Source organism: Carcharhinus amblyrhynchos, unplaced genomic scaffold (assembly GCF_965287045.1).
Source record: "Carcharhinus amblyrhynchos unplaced genomic scaffold, sCarAmb.v2.hapA chromosome_114, whole genome shotgun sequence".
In the NCBI taxonomy this organism is placed as follows: Eukaryota; Metazoa; Chordata; class Chondrichthyes; order Carcharhiniformes; family Carcharhinidae; genus Carcharhinus; species Carcharhinus amblyrhynchos.
Window position 1 is genome coordinate 210,871 of NW_027649854.1, and position 23,504 is coordinate 234,374.

Genomic DNA, 23,504 nt, shown 5'->3' on the forward strand with positions numbered 1-23,504 from the left:
CTTGCATCTCTGGCTCTGAGCCAGTATACAGGGTGCAGTCATCGGCAAAGAGGAAATCTCCCAGAACAGTCTCCTTCACTTTGGTAATAGCTTGAAGTCTCCTCAGATTGAAGAGCTTCCCATCCACTCTGTACTTGAGGCTGATTCCAACAACACTGTCCTGGAAGGCATCATTCAGCATGGCAGTAAACATCATGCTGAACAGTGTGGGTGCGAGCACACAGCCCTGTTTGATGCCATTGGTGACTGGGAATGCCTCAGAGGATTCTCTGCCATCCAGTACTCTGGCCATCGTGCCATCATGGAACTGGCGTACCATCTGAATGAATTTGGGCTTGCCCACTCCATGCTTCCCAATGACTCCCTGCCACATTGCAGAGTTACACCTTACTCTTGCACTGAAATCGCCAAGATCAGCTTGTCGGTACTGCTCACTGACAGTAGGGCGTCTAGTTCTTCATAGAACTTGTCTTTCATCTTGTCTGGGTTGTTCATTGTGGGGGCATAGGTGCTCATCAGGGTGGCTTGACTTCTGTTCTGTAGCGGGAGCTGTAATGTCATAAGCTGGTCGTTCACACCCTTGGGTAGACTATCAAGCTTCTGAACAAGGTGACTCCTGACGGTGAATCCAACTCCAGCATCACGATGCTCATCGCTGCCACAACCACTCCAGAAAAAGTATATCCACCTCCAGTTTCAGAGACACGGGGCAATGACCTGGGGACCCAGAGACATGGGGCAATGCTCTGCGGACTCAGAGATCTGAGGTAATGGTCTGGAGCCCGGGTTCAAATCGCACATGGCAGATGGTGGAATTCAATATATTCAATGAAAAAAGATCTGGAATTAAGAATCTACTGATGACCATGAAACATAGAACACTACAGCACAAACAGGCCCTTCGGCCCACAAGTTGCGCCGATCACATCTATACCGACCAAACCATAGAACTATCTGTAACTTCCAATCCCATTAAATCCCATATACTGATCCAGATGTCTTGTCAAAGACCCCAACAAGTTCGCCTCTACCACCACCGACGGCAGCCGATTCCACTCACTCACCACCCTCAGTGAAAAACTTACCCCTCACATCTCCTCTGTACTTGCTTCCCAGAACCTTAAACCTGTGTCCTCTCGTAGCGACCATTTCAGCCCTGGGAAATAGCCTCTGAGAATCCACCCTATCTATTCCTCTCAACATTTTATAAACCTCTATCAGGTCGCCTCTCAACCTTTGTCTCTCCAGGGAGAAGAGATCCAGCTCCCTCAACCTATCTTCATAAGGCCTGCCTCCCAATCCAGGCAACATCCTTGTAAATCTCCTCTGCACCCTCTCAATAGCTTCCACATCCTTCCTATAGTGAGGCGACCAGAACAGCGTACAGTACTCCAAGTGGGGTCTGACAAGGGTCCTATAAAGTTGCAGCATTACCTCCCGACTCCTAAATTCAATCCCTCGATTAATGAAGGTTAGTACACCATACGTCTTCTTGACCACATCCTCCGCCTGCGAGGCCGATTTAAGAGCCCTATGGACCCGGATACCAAGATCTTTCTGCTCTTCAACACAGCTAAGACTCCTACCCTTGATATTGTACTCCTTCATCCCGTTGGTCCTGCCAAAATGGACCACTACACATTTATTCGCGTTGAAGTCCATCTGCCACTTCTCCACCCAGTCTTGCATCCTATCTATGTCACGCTGCAACTTCTGACATCCCTCCAGATTATCCACAACACCACCAACCTTCGTATCGTCTGCGAACTTACTAACTCATCCCTCCACTTCCTCATCCAGGTCACTTATGAAAATGACAAACAGCAAGGGTCCGAGAACAGATCCCTGGGGCACTCCACTGGTGACTGACCTCCATGCAGAAAAAGACCCATCCACAACCACTCTCTGCCTTCTGCAGGCAAGCCAGTTCTGGGTCCACAAGGCCAAAGCTCCCTTGTTGAAACAATTGTCGGAAAAACAGGATTAGACAGGGTAGATTCAGAAAGAATGTCCCCGATGGTGGGGAAGTCCAGAACTAGGGGTCATAGTTTGAGGATAAGGGGTAAACCTTTTAGAACTGAGGTGAGGAGAAATTTTTTGCCCAGAGGGTGGGGAATGTGTGGAATTCACTCCCACAGAAAGGAGTTGAGGCCAAAACATTGTGTGATTTCAAGAAGAAATTAGATATCGCTGTTGGCGCTAAAGGGATCGAGGGATATGGGGGGAAGGGGGGAATCGGGATATTGAATTCAATGATCAACCATGATCAAAGTGAATGGCAGAGCAGGCTCGAAGGGCTGAATGGCCTCCCCCTGCTTCTAGTTTCTATGTTTAACCCACCTGGGTCACTAATATCCTTTAAGGAAGGAAACCTGCTGTCCTTACCCGGTCTGGACCACGTGTTTTTATGGACAAAATCCCTCATGGGAGACTTGTAAAGAACACGGGATCCAGGGGAATTCGATAAAGTGGATTGAAAGTGGGCTCAGTTGTGGGAGACAGAGGGTGATGAGAGAAAGCTGCTTTAGTGACTGGAAGGCAGTGTCCAGTGGAGTACCACAGGGATCTGTGCTGGGTTCCCTGTTATTCATCATTTATATAAATGACATTGATGATTATGTGGGGTAGGGTTAGTAAGTTTGTGGATGACACAAAGATTGGCTGGGTGGTTAACAGTGAGGTGGAGAGTCTGAGGCTACAAGAAGATACAGACGGAATGGACAAATATGTGGACAAGTGGCAGATGGAATTTAACCCTGAAAAGTGCAAGGAAACTTTGGAAGGAATAATTTGGCAAGAAAGTACTCAATGAATGGTAAGACACTAGAACGCTCTGTGGAACAAAGGGATCTTGCCGTGTTTGTCCACAGACCTCTGGCAGTGGAAGGGCGTGTTAGACGGGTGGTGAAAAAGGCATATGGCACACTTGCCTTTAACATAGAACATAGGACAGTACAGGCCCTTCGGCCCTTAATAAAGACAAGTGTGCCGTATGCCTTTTTCACCACCCTACGAACATGCCCTTCCACTGCCAGATATCTGTGGACAATGCTTCCACATCCTTCTTATAGTGAGGTGACCAGAACTGAACACAATATTCCAAATGTGGTCTCACCAAGGTCCTGTACAGTTGCAGCATAACCCCACGGCTCTTAAACTCAAACCCCCTGTTAATAAACGCTAACACAGTATAAGCCTTCTTCACGGCTCTATCCACTTGACTGGCAACCTTCAGAGGTCTGTGGATATGAACCCCAAGATCTCTCTGTTTCTCCACATTCCTCAGAACCCTGCCATTGACCCTGTAATCCGCATTCAAGTTTGTCCTACCAAAATGAATCACCTCACACTTAGAACATAGAACATAGAACATTACAGCGCAGAACAGGCCCTTCGGCCCACGATGTTGCGCCGACCAGTTACAAAAACAATGACCCACTAGCCTATACCAATCCCTTTTCGTCCATAAACCTATCCACAGATCTCTTAAACGCCCCCAAACTAGGCGCATTTACAACTGCAGCAGGCAGGGCATTCCAATCCCTCACCACCTGCTGGGTAAAGAACCTACCCCTGACATCCGTCCTGTAGCTACCCCCCCTTAATTTAAAGCCATGCCCCCTCGTGCTAGCTTTCTCCATCCGAGGAAAAAGGCTATCACTATCCACCCTATCTAAACCTCTAATCATCTTATATGTTTCAATAAGATCCCCTCTTAGCCGCCTTCTTTCCAACGAAAACAACCCTAAATCCTTCAGTCTCTCCTCATAGGACCTCCCCACCATACCAGGCAACATCCTAGTAAACCTCCTCTGCACCCTCTCCAAAGCCTCCACATCCTTCTTGTAATGTGGGGACCAGAACTGCACACAGTACTCCAAGTGCAGCCGCACCAGAGTAGTGTACAGTTGCAACATGACGCTGCGACTCCTAAATTCAATCCCCCTACCAATAAACGCCAAGACACCGTACGCCTTCTTAACAACCTTATCTACTTGATTCCCAACTTTCAGGGATCTATATCTTAGGGTTAAACTCCATCTGCCACTTTTCAGCCCAGCTCTGCATCCTATCAATGTCTCTTTGCAGCCTGCAAGAGCCCTCCACCTCATCCACTACTCCACCAATCTTGGTGTCATCAGCAAATTTACTGACCCTCCCTTCAGCCCCCTCTTCCAAGTCATTGATATCAATCGGTCAGAACATTGAATACAGGAGTTGGGATGTTGTTGAAGTTGTACAAGACATTGGTAAGGCCACACTTAGAATACTGTGTGCAGTTCTGGTCACCCTATTATAGAAAGGATATTATTAAACTAGAAAGAGTGCAAAAAAGATTTACTAGGATGCCACCAGGACTTGATGGATTGAGTTATAAGGAGAGGCTGGATAGACTGGGACTTTTTCTCTGGTGTGTAGGAGGCTAAGGGGTGACCTTATAGATGTCTATAAAATAATGAGGGGCACAGACCAGCTAGATAGTCAATATCTTTTCCCAAAGGTAGGGAAGTCTAAAACTAGAGGGTATAGGTTTAAGGTGAGAGGGGAGAGATACAAAAGTGTCCAGAGGAGCAATTTTTTTCACACAGAGAGTGGTGAGTGTCTGGAACGAGCTGCCAGAGGTCGTAGTAGAGGCGGCTACAATTTTGCCTTTTAAAAAACATTTAGACAGTTACATGGGTACAATGGGTACAGAGGGATATGGGCCAAATGCGGGCAATTGGGATTAGTTTAGGGGTTGAAAAAAAGGGCAGCATGGACAAGTTGGGCCAAAGGGCCTGTTTCCATGCTGTAAACCTCTATGACTCTATGAGTCTAATCAAGGCAGAGATTGCAAAAGCAAGGAAGTCATGTTGGAGTTGTATAGAACTTTGGTGAGGCCACAGCTGGAGCACTGTGTGCAGTTCCGGTCACCACATTATTGGAAGGATGTGATTGCACTGGAGGGGGTGCAGAGGAGATTCACCAGGATGCTGCCTGGGATGGAACATTTCAGTTATGAAGAGAGATTGGAGAGGCTTGAGTTGTTTTTGTTGGGACAGCGGGTGACCTGATCGAGGTGTAAAGATTGTGTGAGACATAATGTGGCGGATAGGATCAAGGAAAATCCTAAAGCTTTCTACAGGTATGTCAAGAATAAAATATTGGTTAGGGCAAGATTAGGGCCAGTCAGAGACAGCAGTGGGGAGTTGTGCATGGAGCTTGAAGAGATAGGAGAGGCACTGAATGAGTATTTTTCGTCAGTGTTCACACAGGAAAAAGTCACTGTAGTCGAGGAGAATACTGTGATACCAGGTAGTAGACTAGACGGGATTGAGGAGGTGTTAGAAATTCTTGAGAGTATGAAAATAGGTAAGTCCCCTGGGCCGGATGGGATTTACCCTAGGATCCTCTGGGAGGCTAGGGAGGAGATTGCAGAGCCTTTGGCTTTGATCTTCATGTCATCATTGGCTACAGGTATAGTGCTGGAAGACAGGAGGATAGCAAATGTTGTCCCCTTATTCAAGAAGGGGAGTAGAGACCATCCTGGGAATTATAGACCAGTGAGCCTTACTTCTGTTGTGGGCAAAGTTTTGGAAAGAATTATAAGGGATAGGATTTATAATCATCTAGAGAGAAATAAATTGATTAAGGATAGTCAACACGGTTTTGTGAAGGGTAGGTCGTGCCTCACAAACCTTATCGAGTTTTTTGAAAAGGTGACCAAAGAGGTGGATAAGGGTAAGGCAGTTGACGTGGTGTATATGGATTTTAGCAAAGAATTTGATAAGGTTCCCCATGGTAGGCTGCTGCAGAAAATGCAGATGCATGGGATTGAGGGTGATTTAGCAGTTTGGATCAGGAATTGGCTAGCTGATAGAAGACAGAGGGTGGTGGTTGCTGGGAAATATTCAACCTGGAGTTCAGTTACAAGTGGTGTACCTCAGGGATCTGTTTTGGGGCCACTGCTGTTTGTCATTTTTATAAATGACCTAGATGAGGGTGTAGAAGGATGGATTAGTAAATTTGCTGACGACACCAAAGTTGGAGGAGTTGTAGACAGTGAGGATGGATGTTACAGTTTGCAGAGGGACATAGATAAGCTGCAGAGCTGGGCTGAGAGGTGGCAAATGGAGTTTAATACGGAAAAGTGTGGGGTGATTCACTTTGGTAAGAGTAACAGGAGTACAGAATATAGGGCTAATGGAAGGACTGTTAGTAGTGTTGTCAAGCAGAGAGATCTCATGGTACATGTGCATAGATCCCTAAAAGTTGGCACCCAGGTTGATAAGGTTGTTAAGAAGGCATACGGTGTGTTAGCTTTTATTGGTAGAGGGATTGAATTTCGGAGCCGTGAGGTCATGTTACAACTGTACAAAACTCTGGTGCGGCCGCACTTGGAGTATTGCGTACAGTTCTGGTCACCGCATTATAAGAAAGATGTGGAGGCATTGGAAAGGGTGCAGAGGAGGTTTACCAGGATGTTGCCTGGGATGGTGGGAAGGTCTTATGAGGAAAGGCTGAGGGACTTGAGGTTATTTTCATTAGAGAGAAGGTTACGAGGTGACCTAATTGAAGCATACAAGATGATCAAAGGATCGGACAGGGTGGACAGTGAGAGCCTTTTTCCTCGGATGGTGACGGCTAACACAAGGGGACATAGCTTTAAATTAAGGGGTGGTAATTATAGGACGGATGTCAGAGGTAGGTTCTTTACTCAGAGGGTAGTAAGGGCGTGGAATGCCCTGCCTGCAGCAGTTGTGGACTCGCCAACTTTAAGGGTGTTCAAATGGTCAGTGGATAGGCATATGGATAACATTGGAATAGTTTAGGTTAGAGGGTCATTAGATTGGTTCCACTGGTCGGCGCAACATCGAGGGCCGAAGGGCCTGTACTGCGCTGTAATGTTTTATGCTCATGGAAGGAATAGAACGTAGAACATTACAGCGCAGAACAGGCCCTTCGGCCCACGATGTTGCTCCGACCAGTTAAAAAGCAATGACCCTCTAACCTAAACCAATCCCTTTCCATCCATAAACCTATCCACGGATCTCTTAAACGCCCCCAAACTAGGCGCATTTACAACTGCAGCGGGCAGGGCATTCCAATCCCTCACCACCCTCTGGGTAAAGAACCTACCCCTGACATCCGTCCTATAACTACCACCCCTTAATTTAAAGCTATGCCCCCTCGTGCTAGCTTTCTCCATCCGAGGAAAAAGGCTATCACTGTCCACCCTATCTAAACCTCTAATCATCTTATATGGAATGGATAAGGAGCAGCTGTTCCCCTTAGTTGAAGAGGGAACTGACTGTCTTATTTCCAAATTTGCAGATGATACAGAGTTGGGTGGGAGGGGGAGCTGTGAGGGGGATACAAAGATGCTTCAGTGTGATTTGGACAGGCTGAGTGTGTGCATGGCAGATGCAGTAAAATGTGGATAAATGTGAGGTTTTCTACTTTGGGAGCAATAATAGGCATAGATGGGGGGAGCTTTGGGTTTGTGTCAGATGTTTTATTTGAGTTGGGTTCTTAAATTCTATTTCTTTTCTCCACAGTTCCTGCGTAAAGGGAGAATTTACCTGCAGCAATCAGCCCTGTCCTGGTTAGTATTGTTCAGTCCCTTACTGACCTCTCACATCCCCCTGACCTCTCACATCCCCGTGACCTCTCACATCCCCCTGACCCCTCACATCCCCCTGACCCCTCACATCCCCCTGACCCCTCACATCCCCCTGACCCCTCTCACATCCCCCTGACCCCTCTCACATCCCCCTGACCCCTCTCACATCCCCCTGACCCCTCTCACATCCCCCTGACCCCTCTCACATCCCCCTGACCCCTCTCACATCCCCCTGACCCCCCTCACATCCCCCTGACCCCTCACATCCCCCTGACCCCTCACATCCCCCTGACCCCTCACATCCCCCTGACCCCTCACATCCCCCTGACCCCTCACATCCCCCTGACCCCTCACATCCCCCTGACCCCTCACATCCCCCTGACCCCTCACATCCCCCTGACCCCTCACATCCCCCTGACCTCTCACATCCCCCTGACCTCTCACATCCCCCTGACCTCTCACATCCCCCTGACCTCTCACATCCCCCTGACCTCTCACATCCCCCTGACCTCTCACATCCCCCTGACCTCTCACATCCCCCTGACCTCTCACACCCTCCTGACCTCTCACACCCCCCTGACCTCTCACATCCCCCTGACCTCTCACATCCCCCTGACCTCTCACATCCCCCTGACCTCTCACATCCCCCTGACCTCTCACATCCCCCTGACCTCTCACATCCCCCTGACCCCTCACATCCCCCTGACCCCTCACATCCCCCTGACCTCTCATATATAACTGCCTTCTCAGCTCTCTGAGGTGTGGAGCCAAGGAGGTGAAGTGTTTGGAGAGATGCAGCCAGGCTCCAGGCACCGGCTGGAAGTACTCCGGTCACCTGGTGGTCACTGTCCATTGCCTCACTCACATGATCTGCTGCTCAGAGTAATTTTGATTCACACAGTCTCCTTCCAACCTCCATCATTCAGAACAGTGTTCAGTACAGTTCAGTGGATAGGTTTATGGACGAAAAGGGTTTGGTTTAGGTTAGAGGGTCATTGTTTTGTAACTGGTCGGCGCAACATCGTGGGCCGAAGGGCCTGTTCCGCGCTGTAATGTTCTGTGTTCTATGTACACAGCACCCCAGAGCTCACACTCACCCCCAATCGCTGCTCACACTCACCCCCCCGCTCACACTCACCCCCCGCTCACACTCACCCCCCGCTCACACTCACCCCCCCCCGCTCACACTCACCCCCCGCTCACACTCACCCCCGGCTCACACTCACCCCCCTCTCACGCTCACCCCCTGCTCACACTCACCCCCCGCTCACACTCACCCCCCCGCTCACACTCACCTCCCCCGCTCACACCCTCCCCCCGCTCACGCTCACCCTCCCCCCGCCCATGCTCACCATTCGCCCAGCCTATCTAGATCCTTCTGCAGACTAGTCACCATCTGCCAATCCGAATAGCACCCGTTGGCCCCCACTCTCTGCCTCCTATTTGACAACCAATCCTCTATCCACGCTAACACCCTACCCCCAACTCCATGTCCCTCGACCTTCTGCAATAACCTCTTGTGAGGTACTTTGTCAAACGCCTTCTGAAAATCTAGAAAGACCACATCCACCGGCTCTCCTCTATCCACCGCCCTAGACACATCCTCATAGAACTCCAGTAAATTTGTCAGACACGACTTCTCTTTAACGAAACCATGCTGCGTCTGCCCTATCAAGCAATTCCCTTCAAGATGCCTCGCAATTTCCTCCTTAATGACAGATTCTAACATTTTACCTACCACAGACGTTAAACTAACCGGCCTATAATTCCCTGCCTTTTGCCTGGCACCCTTCTTAAACAACGGCGTAACATTAGCCGTTTTCCAATCATCCGGCACTTCCCCGGAATCCAGTGACGTCTGGAAAATAACCACCAAGGCATCCACTATCACCTCCGCCATTTCTTTCAGAACCCTCGGATGCATTCCATCCGGTCCTGGGGACTTGTCCACAATCAGCCCCTCCAGTCTGTCGAGCACCGCCTCTCTAGTAACAGTAATGTCATTAAGTAACAGTAATGTCATTAATGTCATTAATCTCATCCCCGCTCACATTCACCCCCAACCCCCTCTACACACACTCACCCCCCAGCTCACACTCATCCTCCCTGCTCATGGTTGTTCCCTGCTCACGCTCTCCCCTACACGTGCCCGTACACTGTCCTCCCCCCAGCACGCTCTCCCCCTCCCCCCCGCGCATGCTTGCTGTCTCTGCGTACTCCTCTCTGACACTCCCACTCAGTCTCTAGCTCACTCCCTGATTAGATGTTGTCTGTCTCTCCCTGTCTGGTAGTCGATGGTGGATGGTGCCTCTGGTCTCCCTGGACCCCTTGCTCCAAAACCTGTGGAGCTGAGACAACCTCACGTTATCGTTCCTGTGCCTGTCCTCAGCCCCTGCGCAATGGAACCATGTGTGAGGGAGCCCAGCAGCTGTACGGGGACATCGGCCTACAGATCGTCAGGGAACGCTGCCCAACGCTGAGCTTCTGCCCAGGTACGTAAGGGTCAAAGGTCCTTCCTAACTGAACAGAGAGTGAAGGGTGAAAGTTTAAAGTTTATTTATTAATGTCACAAATAGGCTTACATTAACACAGCAATGAAGTTACTGTGAAAATCCCTGAGTTGCCACAGTCTGGTGCATGTTCAGTTCCACTGAGGGAGAATTCAGCATGGCCAGTACACCCAACATCTTTCAGACTGTGGGAGGAAAGCGGAGCACCCAGAGGAAACCCACGCAGACGTGGGGAGAACATGCAGACTCCACAAAGACAGTGACCCAAGCCGGGAATCGAACTGGCTTGTCAAATAGGAGGCAGAGAGTGGGGGCCAATGGGTGCTATTCGGATTGGCGGTTGGTGACTAGTGGAGTGCCCCAGGGGTCGGTGCTGGGGCCTCAGCTATTTACCATTTATATAGATGATCTGGAGGAGGGAACCGAGTGCAGGGTGTCGAAATTTGCTGATGACACCAAGATTGGGGGAACGGCAAATTGTGTGGAGGGTGTGGAGAGTCTGCAGAAGGATCTAGATAGGCTGGGCGAATGGGCCAGGAACTGGCAAATGGAATTTAATGTTGGCAAGTGTGAAGTGGTCCACTTTGGTAGGAATAATGGTAGGAAGGACTATTACTTATGTGGCGAAAAACTGCAGCAGGCGACGGTGCAGAGGGACCTCAGGGTCCTTGTGCATGAGTCACAAAAACCCAGCCTGCAGGTGCAGCAGGTGGTCAGGAAGGCGAATGGGATGCTGGCCTTCATAGCGAGGGGGATTGAATATAAAAGCAGGGAGGTCTTGCTGCAACTGTACAGGGCACTGGTGAGGCCGCAGCTGGAGTACTGTGTGCAGTTTTGGTCGCCGCACTTATGCAAGGATATTTTGGCCTTGGAGGGAGTGCAGAGGAGGTTTACTAGGCTGATACTGGAGTTGAGGGGGTTGAAATATGAGGAGAGGCTGAATAAACTAGGCTTGTAGTCGTTAGAGTTTAGAAGGATGAGGGGAGATCTCATTGAGACGTATAAGATGTTGAATGGGATGGATAGGATAGAGGTGGAGAGGCTCTTCCCGCTCAGAAAGGACAGTAGGACTAGAGGGCACAGCCACAAGATAAAGTGGGGGCGGTTTAGAACGGAGTTGAGGAAGAAGTTCTTCACTCAAAGGGTGGTGAATCTCTGGAATTCTCTGCCCGTTGAAGTGGTGGAGGCTGCCTCGCTCAATATTTTTAAGACGCAGGTTGATAGGTTTTTGATAAGAGAGGGGATTAAGGGTTATGGGGAGAGGGCGGGAATGTGGAACTGAGCCACGACAGATCAGCCATGATCTTATTGAACAGCGGGGCAGGCTCGAGGGGCTAGATGGCCTACTCCTGCTCCTATTTCTTATGTTCTTATAACCAGGGTCCCTGGCACCGTGAGGCAGCAGCTCTAACCCACTGTGTCACCGTGCCGCTGGGTTTGAACCTGGGTTCTTGGCGCTGTGAGGCAGCAGCATGAACTCACTGTGTCACCGTGCCGCTGGGATTGAACCCACTGTGTCACCGTGCCGCTGGGAATGAACCCACTGTGTCACTGTGCCGCTGGGATTGAACCCACTGTGTCACCGTGCTGCTGGGATTGAACCCACTGTGTCACCGTGCCACTGGGATTGAACCCACTGTGTCACCGTGCCGCTGGGAATGAACCCACTGTGTCACTGTGCCGCTGGGATTGAACCCACTGTGTCACTGTGCCGCTGGGATTGAACCCACTGTGTCACTGTGCCGCTGGGATTGAACCCACTGTGTTACCGTGCCGCTGAGAATGAACCTACTGTGTCACTGTGCCGCTGGGAATGAACCCACTGTGTTACCGTGCCGCTGGGATTGAACCCACTGTGTCACTGTGCCGCTGGGATTGAACCCACTGTGTCACCGTGCCGCTGGGAATGAACCCACTGTGTCACCGTGCCACTGGGATTGAACCCACTGTGTCACTGTGCCGCTGGGATTGAACCCACTGTGTTACCGTGCCGCTGAGAATGAACCTACTGTGTCACTGTGCCGCTGGGAATGAACCCACTGTGTTACCGTGCCGCTGGGATTGAACCCACTGTGTCACTGTGCCGCTGGGATTGAACCCACTGTGTCACCGTGCCGCTGGGAATGAACCCACTGTGTCACCGTGCCACTGGGATTGAACCCACTGTGTCACTGTGCCACTGGGATTGAACCCACTGTGTCACTGTGCCGCTGAGAATGAACCCACTGTGTCACTGTGCCGCTGGGATTGAACCCACTGTGTTACCGTGCCGCTGGGAATGAACCCACTGTGTCACCGTGCCACTGGGATTGAACCCACTGTGTTACCGTGCCGCTGAGAATGAACCTACTGTGTCACTGTGCCACTGGGATTGAACCCACTGTGTCACTGTGCCGCTGGGATTGAACCCACTGTGTCACTCATAGATTGAACCACAAATTAGGAGAAATGAAAACACCATTTTTCAACTTCACAGGAGAGAAGGAGAGAGCTGCATCATGGGAATGGCACCAGAATAGAAACCCAGGGACCCTGGTGAAAGCACGGGGGGGACAGGGGTTCAAATCCTGTAGTTGCTACAAGTTCAATTCAGTGAAACAATCTGGAATAGAAAGCTAGGCTCAGGAACGATGACCAGGAAACCATTGTCGATTGTTGGAGAAACCCATCTGGTTCACCAATGTCCTTTAGGGAAGGGAATCTGCTGTCCTTACCCAGTCTGGCCTACATGTGACTCCAGAGCCACAGCAATATGACTGACTCTCAACCGCCCTCTAACGGCAACAAATGTGAAAGAATAAATAAAAATTAAGGAGAAACTAGAAAATCCTACCCGAGGGAAATCCTACCCGAGGACAATGACCTTCTGCCTGATCCACCCCTCGCCTCGATTCCCATGGCAGCGAAATGGGAAAATCTGCTGCATTAAAGTGAGAGGACCAAAGACCAGTTTGATTTGTTCAGGAATATTAAAGGAAGCAATTGAGGCGGAGAGGCTTCTGAGGGGAACTCGAGTCCAGTTTGAATTCGAGCAGTGGGAAGCTTGGTCACTGATGGCAGAACAATTCCAATCAGTGATTGTCAAGAAGCTGGAATGAGGGGAATGCAGAACCCTCTGGGAGGGTTTCTGAGGCTGGACAAGATTCCAGAAAGAGGGAGAGATCACTGAATCACACAGTACAGGAGAGGCCCTTCGGCCCATCACGTCGCATCAACACTTGAGGAACTCCTGGGGTGGGGGTGGTGACTTTCCAATGACCAAACCCCCATCCCCACCTCCTCAGGGCCAGGCCCCAGCTCCTTCCTCTTCATGGTTAGCCCTGATTGGCTCCTCCCCCTAGTAGACCCCACACCCTCTTGACTGACACCCTGGCAGTGTCAGGATGCCAAACTGGCAGTGCTAGTTTGGCACTGCTCATGGGGTGCCCTCCTGTTGGTTGAGTTGGTGGGGGGGCCGTTGGGGGATGGTGTGAATCAGTAGCGAGCCCAGATGATGTGGTAATCAGCTTTGTGCTGATTTCTGGAATAAAAGGAGCTGGGAATGTTGGGATTGGCTGTGCTGGTCACGCCTCCCACTGATACTTCCCAACTGTTGTGCTCCTCAGTGTGAGACATCCGGACAAATATGAGGTAATGCATTTTGGAAGGTCGAATACAGATAGGAAATATACAGTAAATGGCAGAACCCTTAAGAGTATTGATAGGCAGAGGGATCTGGGTGTACAGGTACACAGGTCACTGAAAGTGGCAACGTAGGTGGAGAAGATAGTCAAGAAGGCATACGGCATGCTTGCCTTCATTGGCCGGGGTATTGAGTTTAAAAATTGGCAAGTCATGTTGCAGCTTTATAGAACCTTAGTTAAACCACACTTGGAATATAGTGTTCTATTCTGGTCGCCACACTACCAGAAGGTAGTGGCTTCTGAGAGGAACTCAAGTCCAGTTTGAATTCAAGCAGTGGGAAGCTTGGTCACTGATGGCAGAACAATCCCAATCAGTGATCACAAGATGATCGAAGGATTGGATAGGGTGGACAGTGAGAGCCTTTTTCCTCGGATGGTGACGGCTAACACAAGGGGACATCACTTTAAATTAAGGGGTGGTAATTATAGGACGGATGTCAGAGGTAGGTTCTTTACTCAGAGGGTAATAAGGTCGTGGAATGCCCTGCCTGCAGCAGTTGTGGACTTGCCAACTTTAAGGGCGTTCAAATGGTCAGTGGATAGGCATATGGATAACATTGGAATAGTTTAGGTTAGAGGGTCATTAGATTGGTTCCACTGGTCGGCACAACGTCGAGGGCCGAAGGGCCTGTACTGCGCTGGAATGTTCTATGTCTAAAGTGTATCACCTCACACTTTTCAGAGCTATATTCCATCTCTCACTTATCTGCCCATTTGACCATTGCGCCTGTATCTTCCTGTAGCCCACGACACTCCACCTCACTGTTAACCGGCCAGTCTTTGTGTCATCCACAAACTTACTAATCCTACCCCTCACATAGTCATCAATGTCATTTATATAAATGAATAACAGGGACCCAGCACAGCTCCCTGATATACCCCACTGGTCACTGGCTTCCAGTCACTAAAGCTCGGGTAAGTAGTTTTAGCTGGGGGAAGGGTAATTATGAGGCCATTAGGAGAGAATTAGGAAGCATTGGTTGGACTAGGAGATTACAGGGACTAGGAACGTCTGAAATGTGGAGTTTTTTCAAGGAGCAGCTACTGCGGGTCTGTGATAGGTATGTCCCTGTCAGGCAAGGAGGAATTGGTAGGGCTAGGGAACCGTGGTGCACCAAAAAAAGTTGATTTGTTGGTTAGGAAGAAGAAGGAGGCTTATGTTCGGATGAGGCTTGAGGGCTCGGGTAGTGCAGTAGAAAGCTTTAGATTGGCTAGGAGGGAGTTGAAGAGGGAGTTAAGAAGGGCTAGAAGAGGGCATGAGATGACTTTGGCTGATAGGATTAAGGAGAATCCTAAGGCGTTCTATAGGTATGTCAAGAACAGAAGGTTGGTTAGGGCAAGGTTAGGGCCAGTTACAGACAGTAGGGGGAAGTTGTGTGTGGAACCGGAAGAGATTGGAGAGGCATTGAACCATTATTTCTCTTCGGTGTTCACGCAGGACGATATGAATGTAGCTGAGGAGGTCACTGGGGTGAAGGGGTGTAAAATAGAAAGTATTGTAGTTGATACAGAGGATGTGTTGGATATTCTAGATGGGTTGAAAATAGATAAGTCCCCTGGTCCAGACGGGATTTACCCTAGGATTCTATGGGAGGCAAGAGAGGTGATTGCAGAGCCACTGGCTCTGATCTTCAGGTCGTCGTTGGTCTCTGGTATAGTACCGGAAGATTGGAGGACAGCGAATGTTGTCCCATTGTTTAAGAAGGGGAACAGAGACTTCCCTGGGAATTATAGACCAGTGAGTCTTACTTCTGTAGTGGGCAAGGTTTTAGAAAGAATTATTAGGGATAGGATTTATAGTTATTTGGAGAGTAATGAATTGATTAGAGATAGTCAGCATGGTTTTGTAGCGGGAAGGTCGTGCCTTACTAACCTTATTGAGTTCTTTGAGAAGGTGACCAAAGAGGTGGATAGGGGTAAGGCAGTAGATGTGGTATATATGGATTTTAGTAAGGCGTTTGATAAGGTTCACCATGGTATGCTTCTGCAGAAAATGCAGATGTATGGGATTGGTGGTAATTTAGGTACTTGGATCAGGAATTGGTTAGCAGATAGGAGACAGAGGGTGGTGGTTGATGGTAATTATTCATCATGGAGTTCGGTTACGAGTGGTGTGCCTCAGGGATCTGTTTTGGGGCCACTGCTGTTTGTAATCTTTATTAATGATCTGGATGAGGGTATAGTTGGGTGGATTAGTAAGTTTGCTGATGACACCAAAGTCGGAGGTGTGGTAGATTGTGAGGAAGGGTGTCGAAGTTTGCAGGGTGACTTGGACAGGTTGCAGAGCTGGGCCGCGAGGTGGCGGATGGAGTTTAATGCGGAGAAGTGTGAGGTAATCCATTTCGGTAGGAATAACAGATGTGTTGAGTATAGGGCTAACGGGAGGACTTTGAATAGAGTGGAGGAGCAGAGGGATCTAGGTGTATGTGTACATAGATCCCTGAAAGTTGGGAATCAAGTAGATAAGGTTGTTAAGAAGGCGTACGGTGTCTTGGCGTTTATTGGTGGGGGGATTGAATTTAGGAGTCGCAGCGTCATGTTGCAACTGTACACAACTCTGGTGCGGCCGCACTTGGAGTACTGTGTGCAGTTCTGGTCCCCACATTACAGGAAGGATGTGGAGGCTTTGGAGAGGGTGCAGAGGAGGTTTACCAGGATGTTGCCTGGTATGCAGGGGAGGTCCTATGAGGAGAGACTGAGGGATTTGGGGTTGTTTTCACTGGAAAGAAGGCGGCTAAGAGGGGATCTTATAGAAACATATAAGATGATTAGAGGTTTAGATAGGGTGGATGGTGATAGCCTGTTTCCTCGGATGGAGAAATCTAGCACGAGGGGGCATGGCTTTAAATTAAGGGGGGGTAGTTATAGGACGGATGTCAGGGGCAGGTTCTTTACCCAGAGGGTGGTGAGGGACTGGAATGCCCTGCCTGCTGCAGTTGTAAATGCGCCTAGTTTGGGGGCGTTTAAGAGATTGGTGGATAGGTTTATGGACGAAAAGGGATTGGTTTAGATTAGTGGGTCAATGTTTTTTTTTTAAAACATAAGACTGGTCGGCGCAACATTGTGGGCCGAAGGGCCTGTTCCACGCTGTAATGTTAAAAAGCAGCTTTCTCTCATCACCCTCTGTCTCCGACAACTGAGCCCATTCTGAATCCACTTTATCGAATTCCCTGGATCCTGTGTGCAAATTGAGTGTAGACAGATGGGGCTGTAATCTGGGAGGGAATCACCTCCGTGCAATTCTACACCCCCACCCCCAGCTTCAGAATGTACCATGGGAGAGGGTGTGACCCTGGCTGAGGAGAGAGAGAACCATTTACGATATTGTGGTGAACAGGAGGGTGAGCTAGATGATGTGATCACTCGGTGTTGAGTTGGGAATACGGAGGAATGTGACAGAGACATTGGGAGAGCCAGTGATGTGACTGACATGGACTGCACTGGATGTGGTGAGACTAACTGCCCTGTTTGATTTCTCACTGTATAGTGGATGGAAGCTGGAGCCCGTGGACAGCATGGTCAAGCTGTGATGGTTGCGTTGGTGTCTCAGTGCGGGCACGGAAGTGTGGCAGTCCTCCGCCCCGTTTTGGAGGCAGACAGTGTGGAGGAGAAGCGGAACAGAGCAGATTATGTCAGGACAATTCAACTGTGTGTGCAGGTTTGTACAAGAAAGTGGGAGAGCTGCCACTCGGCCCATCGAGTCTGTTCCACCATTCAATCATGGCTGATACTTTTCTCAACCCCATTCTCCTGCCTTTTCCCCATAACCCCTGATCCCCTTATTAATCAAGAACCTGTCTATCTCTGCCTTAAAGACACTCAATGACCCGGCCTCCACAGCCTTCTGTGGCAAAGAGTTCCACAGATTCCCCACTCTCTGGCTGAAGAAATTCCTCCTCATCTCTGTTTTAAAGGATCGTCTCTTTAGCCTGAGGTTGTGCTCTCTGGTTCTAGTTTTTCCTACTGGTGGAAACATCCTCTCCATGTCCACTCTATCCAGGGCCTCACAGTATCCTGTAAGTTTCAGTAAGACTCCCCCCCTCATCCTTCTAAACTCCAACGAGTACAGACCCAGAGTCCTCAACCGTTCCTCATACGACAAGCTCTTCGTTCCAGGGATCATTCTTGTGAACCTCTTCTGGACCCTTTCCAAGGCCAGCACATCCTTCCTTAGATATGGGACCCAAACTGCTCACAACTCTCCAAATGGGGTCTGACCAGAGCCTTGTACAGTCTCAGAAGTCCATCCCTGCTCTTGTATTCTAACCCTCTTGATATGAACGCTAACATTGCATTTGCCTTCCTAACTGCTGACTGAACCCACACGTTAACCTTAAGAGAATCTTGAACAAGGATTCCCAAGTCCCTTTGTGTTTTTGATTTCCTAAACATTTTTCTATTTAGAAAATAATCTCTGCTTCCATTCCTCCTTCCAAAGTGCAGAACCTCACACTTTTGCCACGCTGTATTCTATCTGCCACTTCTTTGCCCACTTTCCTAACCTGTCCAAGTCTTTCTGCAGCCCCCTTGCTTCCTCAATACTCCGTGTAAAAAAGTTTTTCCTCACACCCCTCTTAAACCTCCCACCCCTCACCTTGAATCTCTGTCCCTTTGTCACTGACCCTTCAACTAAGGGGAACAGCTGCTCCTTATCCACTCTGTCCGTGCCCCTCATCATCTTGGCACAGTAAGAAGACTCACAAGGTTAAAGTCCAGCAGGTTTATTTGGTAGCACTTTCGGAGCGCTGCCCCTTCATCTGGTGAGAGACTCAAATAAACCTGTTGGACTTTAACTTGGTGTTGGGAGACTTCTTACTGTGCTTACCCCAGTCCAACGCCGGCATCTCCACATCATAGAATCCCTCAGTGCAGAAGGAGGCCATTTGGTCCATCAAGTCGACAATGACACCAATCCTATCATGTAGATAGGCCAACTAGAGGTGAGGCTATGTAGATAGGCCAACTAGAGGTGAGGCTATATTGGATTTGGTGCTGGGAAATGAGCCAGACCAGGTGCTAGACTTGGAAGTTGGTGTGCATTTTGGTGATAGTGACCACAATTCGGTTACGTTCACCTTAGTGATGGAAAGGGATAGGAATGAACCTCGGGCTAGTGGTTTTAGCTGGGGGAAGGGTAATTATGAGGCTATTAGGAGAGAATTAGGAAGCATAGGTTGGACTAGGAGATTACAGGGACTGGGAACGTCTGAAATGTGGAGTTTTTTCAAGGAACAGCTACTGCGAGTCTGTAATAGGTATGTCCCTGTCAGGCAAGGAGGAATTGGTAAGGCTGGGGAACCGTGGTGCACCAAAAAAGTTTTTCCGTTGGTTAAGAGGAAAAAGGAGGCTTATGTTCGGATGAGACATGAGGGCTCGGGTAGTGCACTAGAAAACTTTAGATTGGCTAGGAGGGAGTTGAAGAGTGAGTTGAGAAGGGCTAAAAGAGGACATGAGAAGACTTTGGCTGATAGGGTTAAGGAGAATCCTAAGGCATTCTATAGGTATGTTAAGAACAGAAGGTTGGTTAGGGCAAGATTAGGGCCAGTTATCGACAGCAGAGGGAAGTTATGTGTGGAACCGGAGGAGATTGGAGAGGCATTGAACCAATATTTCTCTTCGGTGTTCATGCAAGGGGACATGGATATAGCTGAGGAGGACACTGGATTGCAGGGGAGTAGAATTGACAGCGTTGCAGTTGATAAGGAGGATGTGCTAGATATTCTGGAGGGTCTGAAAATAGATAAGTCCCCTGGTCTGGATGGGATTTACCCCAGGATTCTCTGGGAGGCAAGAGAAGTGATTGCAGAGCCTCTGGCTCTGATCTTCAGGTCGTCGTTGGCCTCTGGTATAGTACCGGAAGATTGGAGGATAGCGAATGTTGTCCCATTGTTTAAGAAGGGGAACAGAGACTTCCCCGGGAATTATAGACCGGTGAGTCTCACTTCTGTTGTGGGCAAGGTTTTAGAAAAAATTATTCGGGATAGGATTTATAGTTATTTGGAGAGTAAAGAATTGATTGGAGATAGTCAGCATGGTTTTGTGGCGGGTAGGTCGTGCCTTACTAACCTTATTGAGTTTTTTGAGAAAGTGACCAAAGAGGTGGATGGGGGTAAGGCAGTGGACGTGGTGTATATGGATTTTAGTAAGGCGTTTGATAAGGTTCACCATGGTAGGCTTCTGCAGAAAATGCAGATGTATGGGATTGGGGGTGATCTAGGGAATTGGATCAGGAATTGGCTAGCGGATAGGAGACAGAGGGTGGTGGTTGATGGTAAATATTCATCATGGAGTTCGGTTTCGAGTGGTGTGCCTCAGGGATCTGTTTTGGGGCCACTGCTGTTTGTAATTTTTATTAATGATCTGGATGAGGGTATAGTTGGGTGGATTAGTAAGTTTGCTGATGACACCAAAGTCGGAGGTGTGGTAGATAGTGATGAAGGGTGTCATAGTTTGCAGGAAGACTTAGACAGGTTGCAGAGCTGGGCTGAGAGGTGGCGGATGGAGTTTAATGTGGAGAAGTGTGAGGTAATTCACTTTGGTAGGAATAACAGATGTGTTGAGTATAGGGCTAACGGGAGGACTTTGAATAGTGTGGATGAGCAGAGGGATCTAGGTGTATGTGTACATAGATCCCTGAAAGTTGGGAGTCAAGTAGATAAGGTTGTTAAGAAGGCATACGGTGTCTTGGCGTTTATTGGTAGGGGGATTGAATTTAGGAGTCGCAGCGTTATGTTGCAACTGTACACAACTCTGGTGCGGCCGCACTTGGAGTACTGTGTGCAGTTCTGGTCCCCACATTACAGGAAGGATGTGGAGGCTTTGGAGAGGGTGCAGAGGAGGTTTACCAGGATGTTGCCTGGTATGGAGGGGAGGTCCTATGAGGAGAGGCTGAGGGATTTAGGGTTGTTTTCGCTGGAAAGAAGGCGGCTAAGAGGGGATCTTATTGAAACATATAAGATGATTAGAGGTTTAGATAGAGTGGATAGTGATAGCCTTTTTCCTCTGATGGAGAAATCTAGCACGAGGGGGCATGGCTTTAAATTAAGGGGTGGTAGTTATAGGATGGATGTCAGGGGTAGGTTCTTTACCCAGAGGGTGGTGAGGGATTGGAATGCCCTGCCTGCTGCAGTTGTAAATGCGCCTAGTTTGGGGGCGTTTAAGAGATCCGTGGATAGGTTTATGGACGAGAAGGGATTGGTTTAGGTTAGTGGGTCATTGTTTTGTAACTGGTCGGCGCAACATCGTGGGCCGAAGGGCCTGTTCTGCACTGTAATGTTCTATGTTCTATCCAGGCTCTATCCCTGCTTAGTTACCTCGCTCATCCCTCTAATCTATCACATCCCGGGACACTAAAGGTCATTTTAGCATCTTTGGGCTGTGTGAGGAAACCGGAGCACTCGGAGGAAACTCACGCAGACATGGAGAGAACGTGCAAACTCCACACAGACAGTGACCCAAGCCGGGAATCGAACCTGGGCACCTGGAGCTGTGAGGCAGCAGCACTAACCATTGTGCCACTGTGCTGCCCCATGGCTTCCTCATAATCTTGTACACCTCGATCAGGTCACCCCTCAGTCTTCTCTGCTCCAATGAAAACACCCCAATCCTATCCAACCTCTGTTCGTAACTTCAATGTTCCATCCCAGGCAGCATCCTGGTGAATCTCCTCTGCACCCCCTCCAGTGCAATCACATCCTTCCAATAATGTGGTGACCGGAACTGCACACAGTGCTCCAGCTGTGGCCTCACCAAAGTTCTGTACAACTCCAACATGAGCTCCCTGCTTTTGTAACCTGTACCCCGATTGATAAAGACAAGTGTCCGATATGCCTTTATCACCATCCTACGAACATACCCTTCCGCTTTTCGAGATCTGTGGACAAACATAGCAACCTCCTTTTGTTCCTCAGAACTACCTCGTGTCCTATTATTCATTGGATACTTCCTGGACAAATTATTCCTTCCAAAGTGTATCACCTCACACTTTTCAGGGTTAAATTCCATGGACATTTATCCGTCCATTTGACCATTCTGCCTGTACCTTCTTGTAGCCCAAGACTCATTGTTAACCACACGGCCAATCTCTGTGCCATCTGCAAACTTACTAATCCTACCCATCCCACATAATCACCAATAGAACAGAGAACAGTACAGCACAGGAACAGGCCCTTCGGCCCACAAATCTGTGCTGACGCAGGTGCCTCTCTAATCTAATATTTTCTTGCCTCTATGTGGTCCCTATCTCTCTATTCGCTGCCTATTCATGTATCTATCCAGATGTCTCTTGAACATTGTTATAGAATCTGCTTCCACCACCTCCTCCGGCAGCATGTTCCAGACATTCCCACCCTCTGTGTGAAAAACTTGCCCCTTACATCTCTTTCAAACTTTCCCTTTCACTCTCAACCATTGCCCCCAACTAATTGACCCTTCAACCCTGGGGAAAAGACTCTGACTATCCACTCTAGCCAAGCCTGTCATAATCTTGTAAATCACAGAATCATAGAAACCCTTCAGTGCAGAAAGAGGCCATTTGGCCCATCGAGTCTGTATCGACCACAATCCCACCCAGGCCCTCCCCCACATCCCTACATATTTACCCGCTAATCCCTCTAACCTATGCATCTCAGGACACTAAGGGGCAATATTTCTTAGCACGGCCAATCAACCTAACCCACACATCTCCTTTAAATCTTGTCCCTCACACCTTAAACCTGTGCCCCATAGTAATTGACTCTTCCCTAGAACATAAAAAACATAGAACATTACAGCACAGTACAGGCCTTTCGGCCCTCAATGTTGTGCCGAGCTATGTGTAAACCCAAGCTCAAGCTATCCCTCTCACTGTCATTCTGGTGTGCTCCATGTGCCTATCTGCTTGAAAGTTCCTATCACAGCAGGCAGTGTATTCCACACCCCAACCACTCTCTGAGTAAAGAATCTACCTTGGACATCCCTCCTATATCTCCCACCATGAACCTTATAGTTATGCCCCCTAGTAACAGCTACATCCACCCGAGGAAATAGTCTCTGCACGTCCACTCTATCTATCCCCCTCATCATCTTATAAACCTCTATTAAGTCACCTCTCATCCTTCTCCACTCTAAAGAGAAAAGCCCCAGCTCCCTCAACCTTTCCTCATAAGACCTAACCTCCAAACCAGGCAGCACCCAGGCATCTCCTCTGCACTCTCTCCAATGCTTCCACATCCTTCTTATATCCTCCAGGTGCTCCGGTTTCCTGCCACAGTCCAAAGATGTGGGGGTTAGGTTGATTGGCCATGTTAAGAAATTGCCCCTTAGTGTCCAGGGAAGCATAGGTTAGAGGGATTAGTGGGTAAATATGTTGGGATATGGGGGTAGGGCCTGGGTGGGATTAAAGCAGCTCGTGATTTGCCTCCTCGGGCTTGCCATGGCACACAGTGAGACAGAGATTGGATGAAATCGTCTTTATTGCTTGCCAAAATCACTTCTCGCATTTTGTGGAATTCTTCAGCATAATAAATCTGACAGTATAACTTAGCATTGGCATTTGAAAATTGTAGCTCCACATGTGGATTTCCAAGTTGCTTCTTTTGTTTGTCTCCATCACCATCATACGTCTGTTCAGAGTCACTGCTGTGATTTCCTTGTCCACTGTTGTTTTCCAAATGCCCTGTAGGGTTATTGGTCTTTGGTCTGTCAACGTTATTTGTCTGTTGTACTCCT

The 23,504-nt window shown here is 48.9% G+C and overlaps 1 protein-coding gene across 1 annotated transcript in view; it reads left to right on the forward strand.

Annotated features, from left to right (window-relative positions):
• sspo (SCO-spondin) overlaps positions 1–23,504 on the forward strand; it is a gene marked incomplete at its 5' end in the record, with an annotated part of 592,643 nt that overhangs the window by 210,393 nt on the left and 358,746 nt on the right. Inside the window, 3 exons of the mRNA XM_080183006.1 lie at positions 7,539–7,585; positions 9,895–10,095; positions 17,284–17,454. Coding sequence (XP_080039132.1) covers positions 7,539–7,585; positions 9,895–10,095; positions 17,284–17,454 — 419 coding nt within the window. The remainder of the gene's footprint in view (positions 1–7,538; positions 7,586–9,894; positions 10,096–17,283; positions 17,455–23,504) is intronic.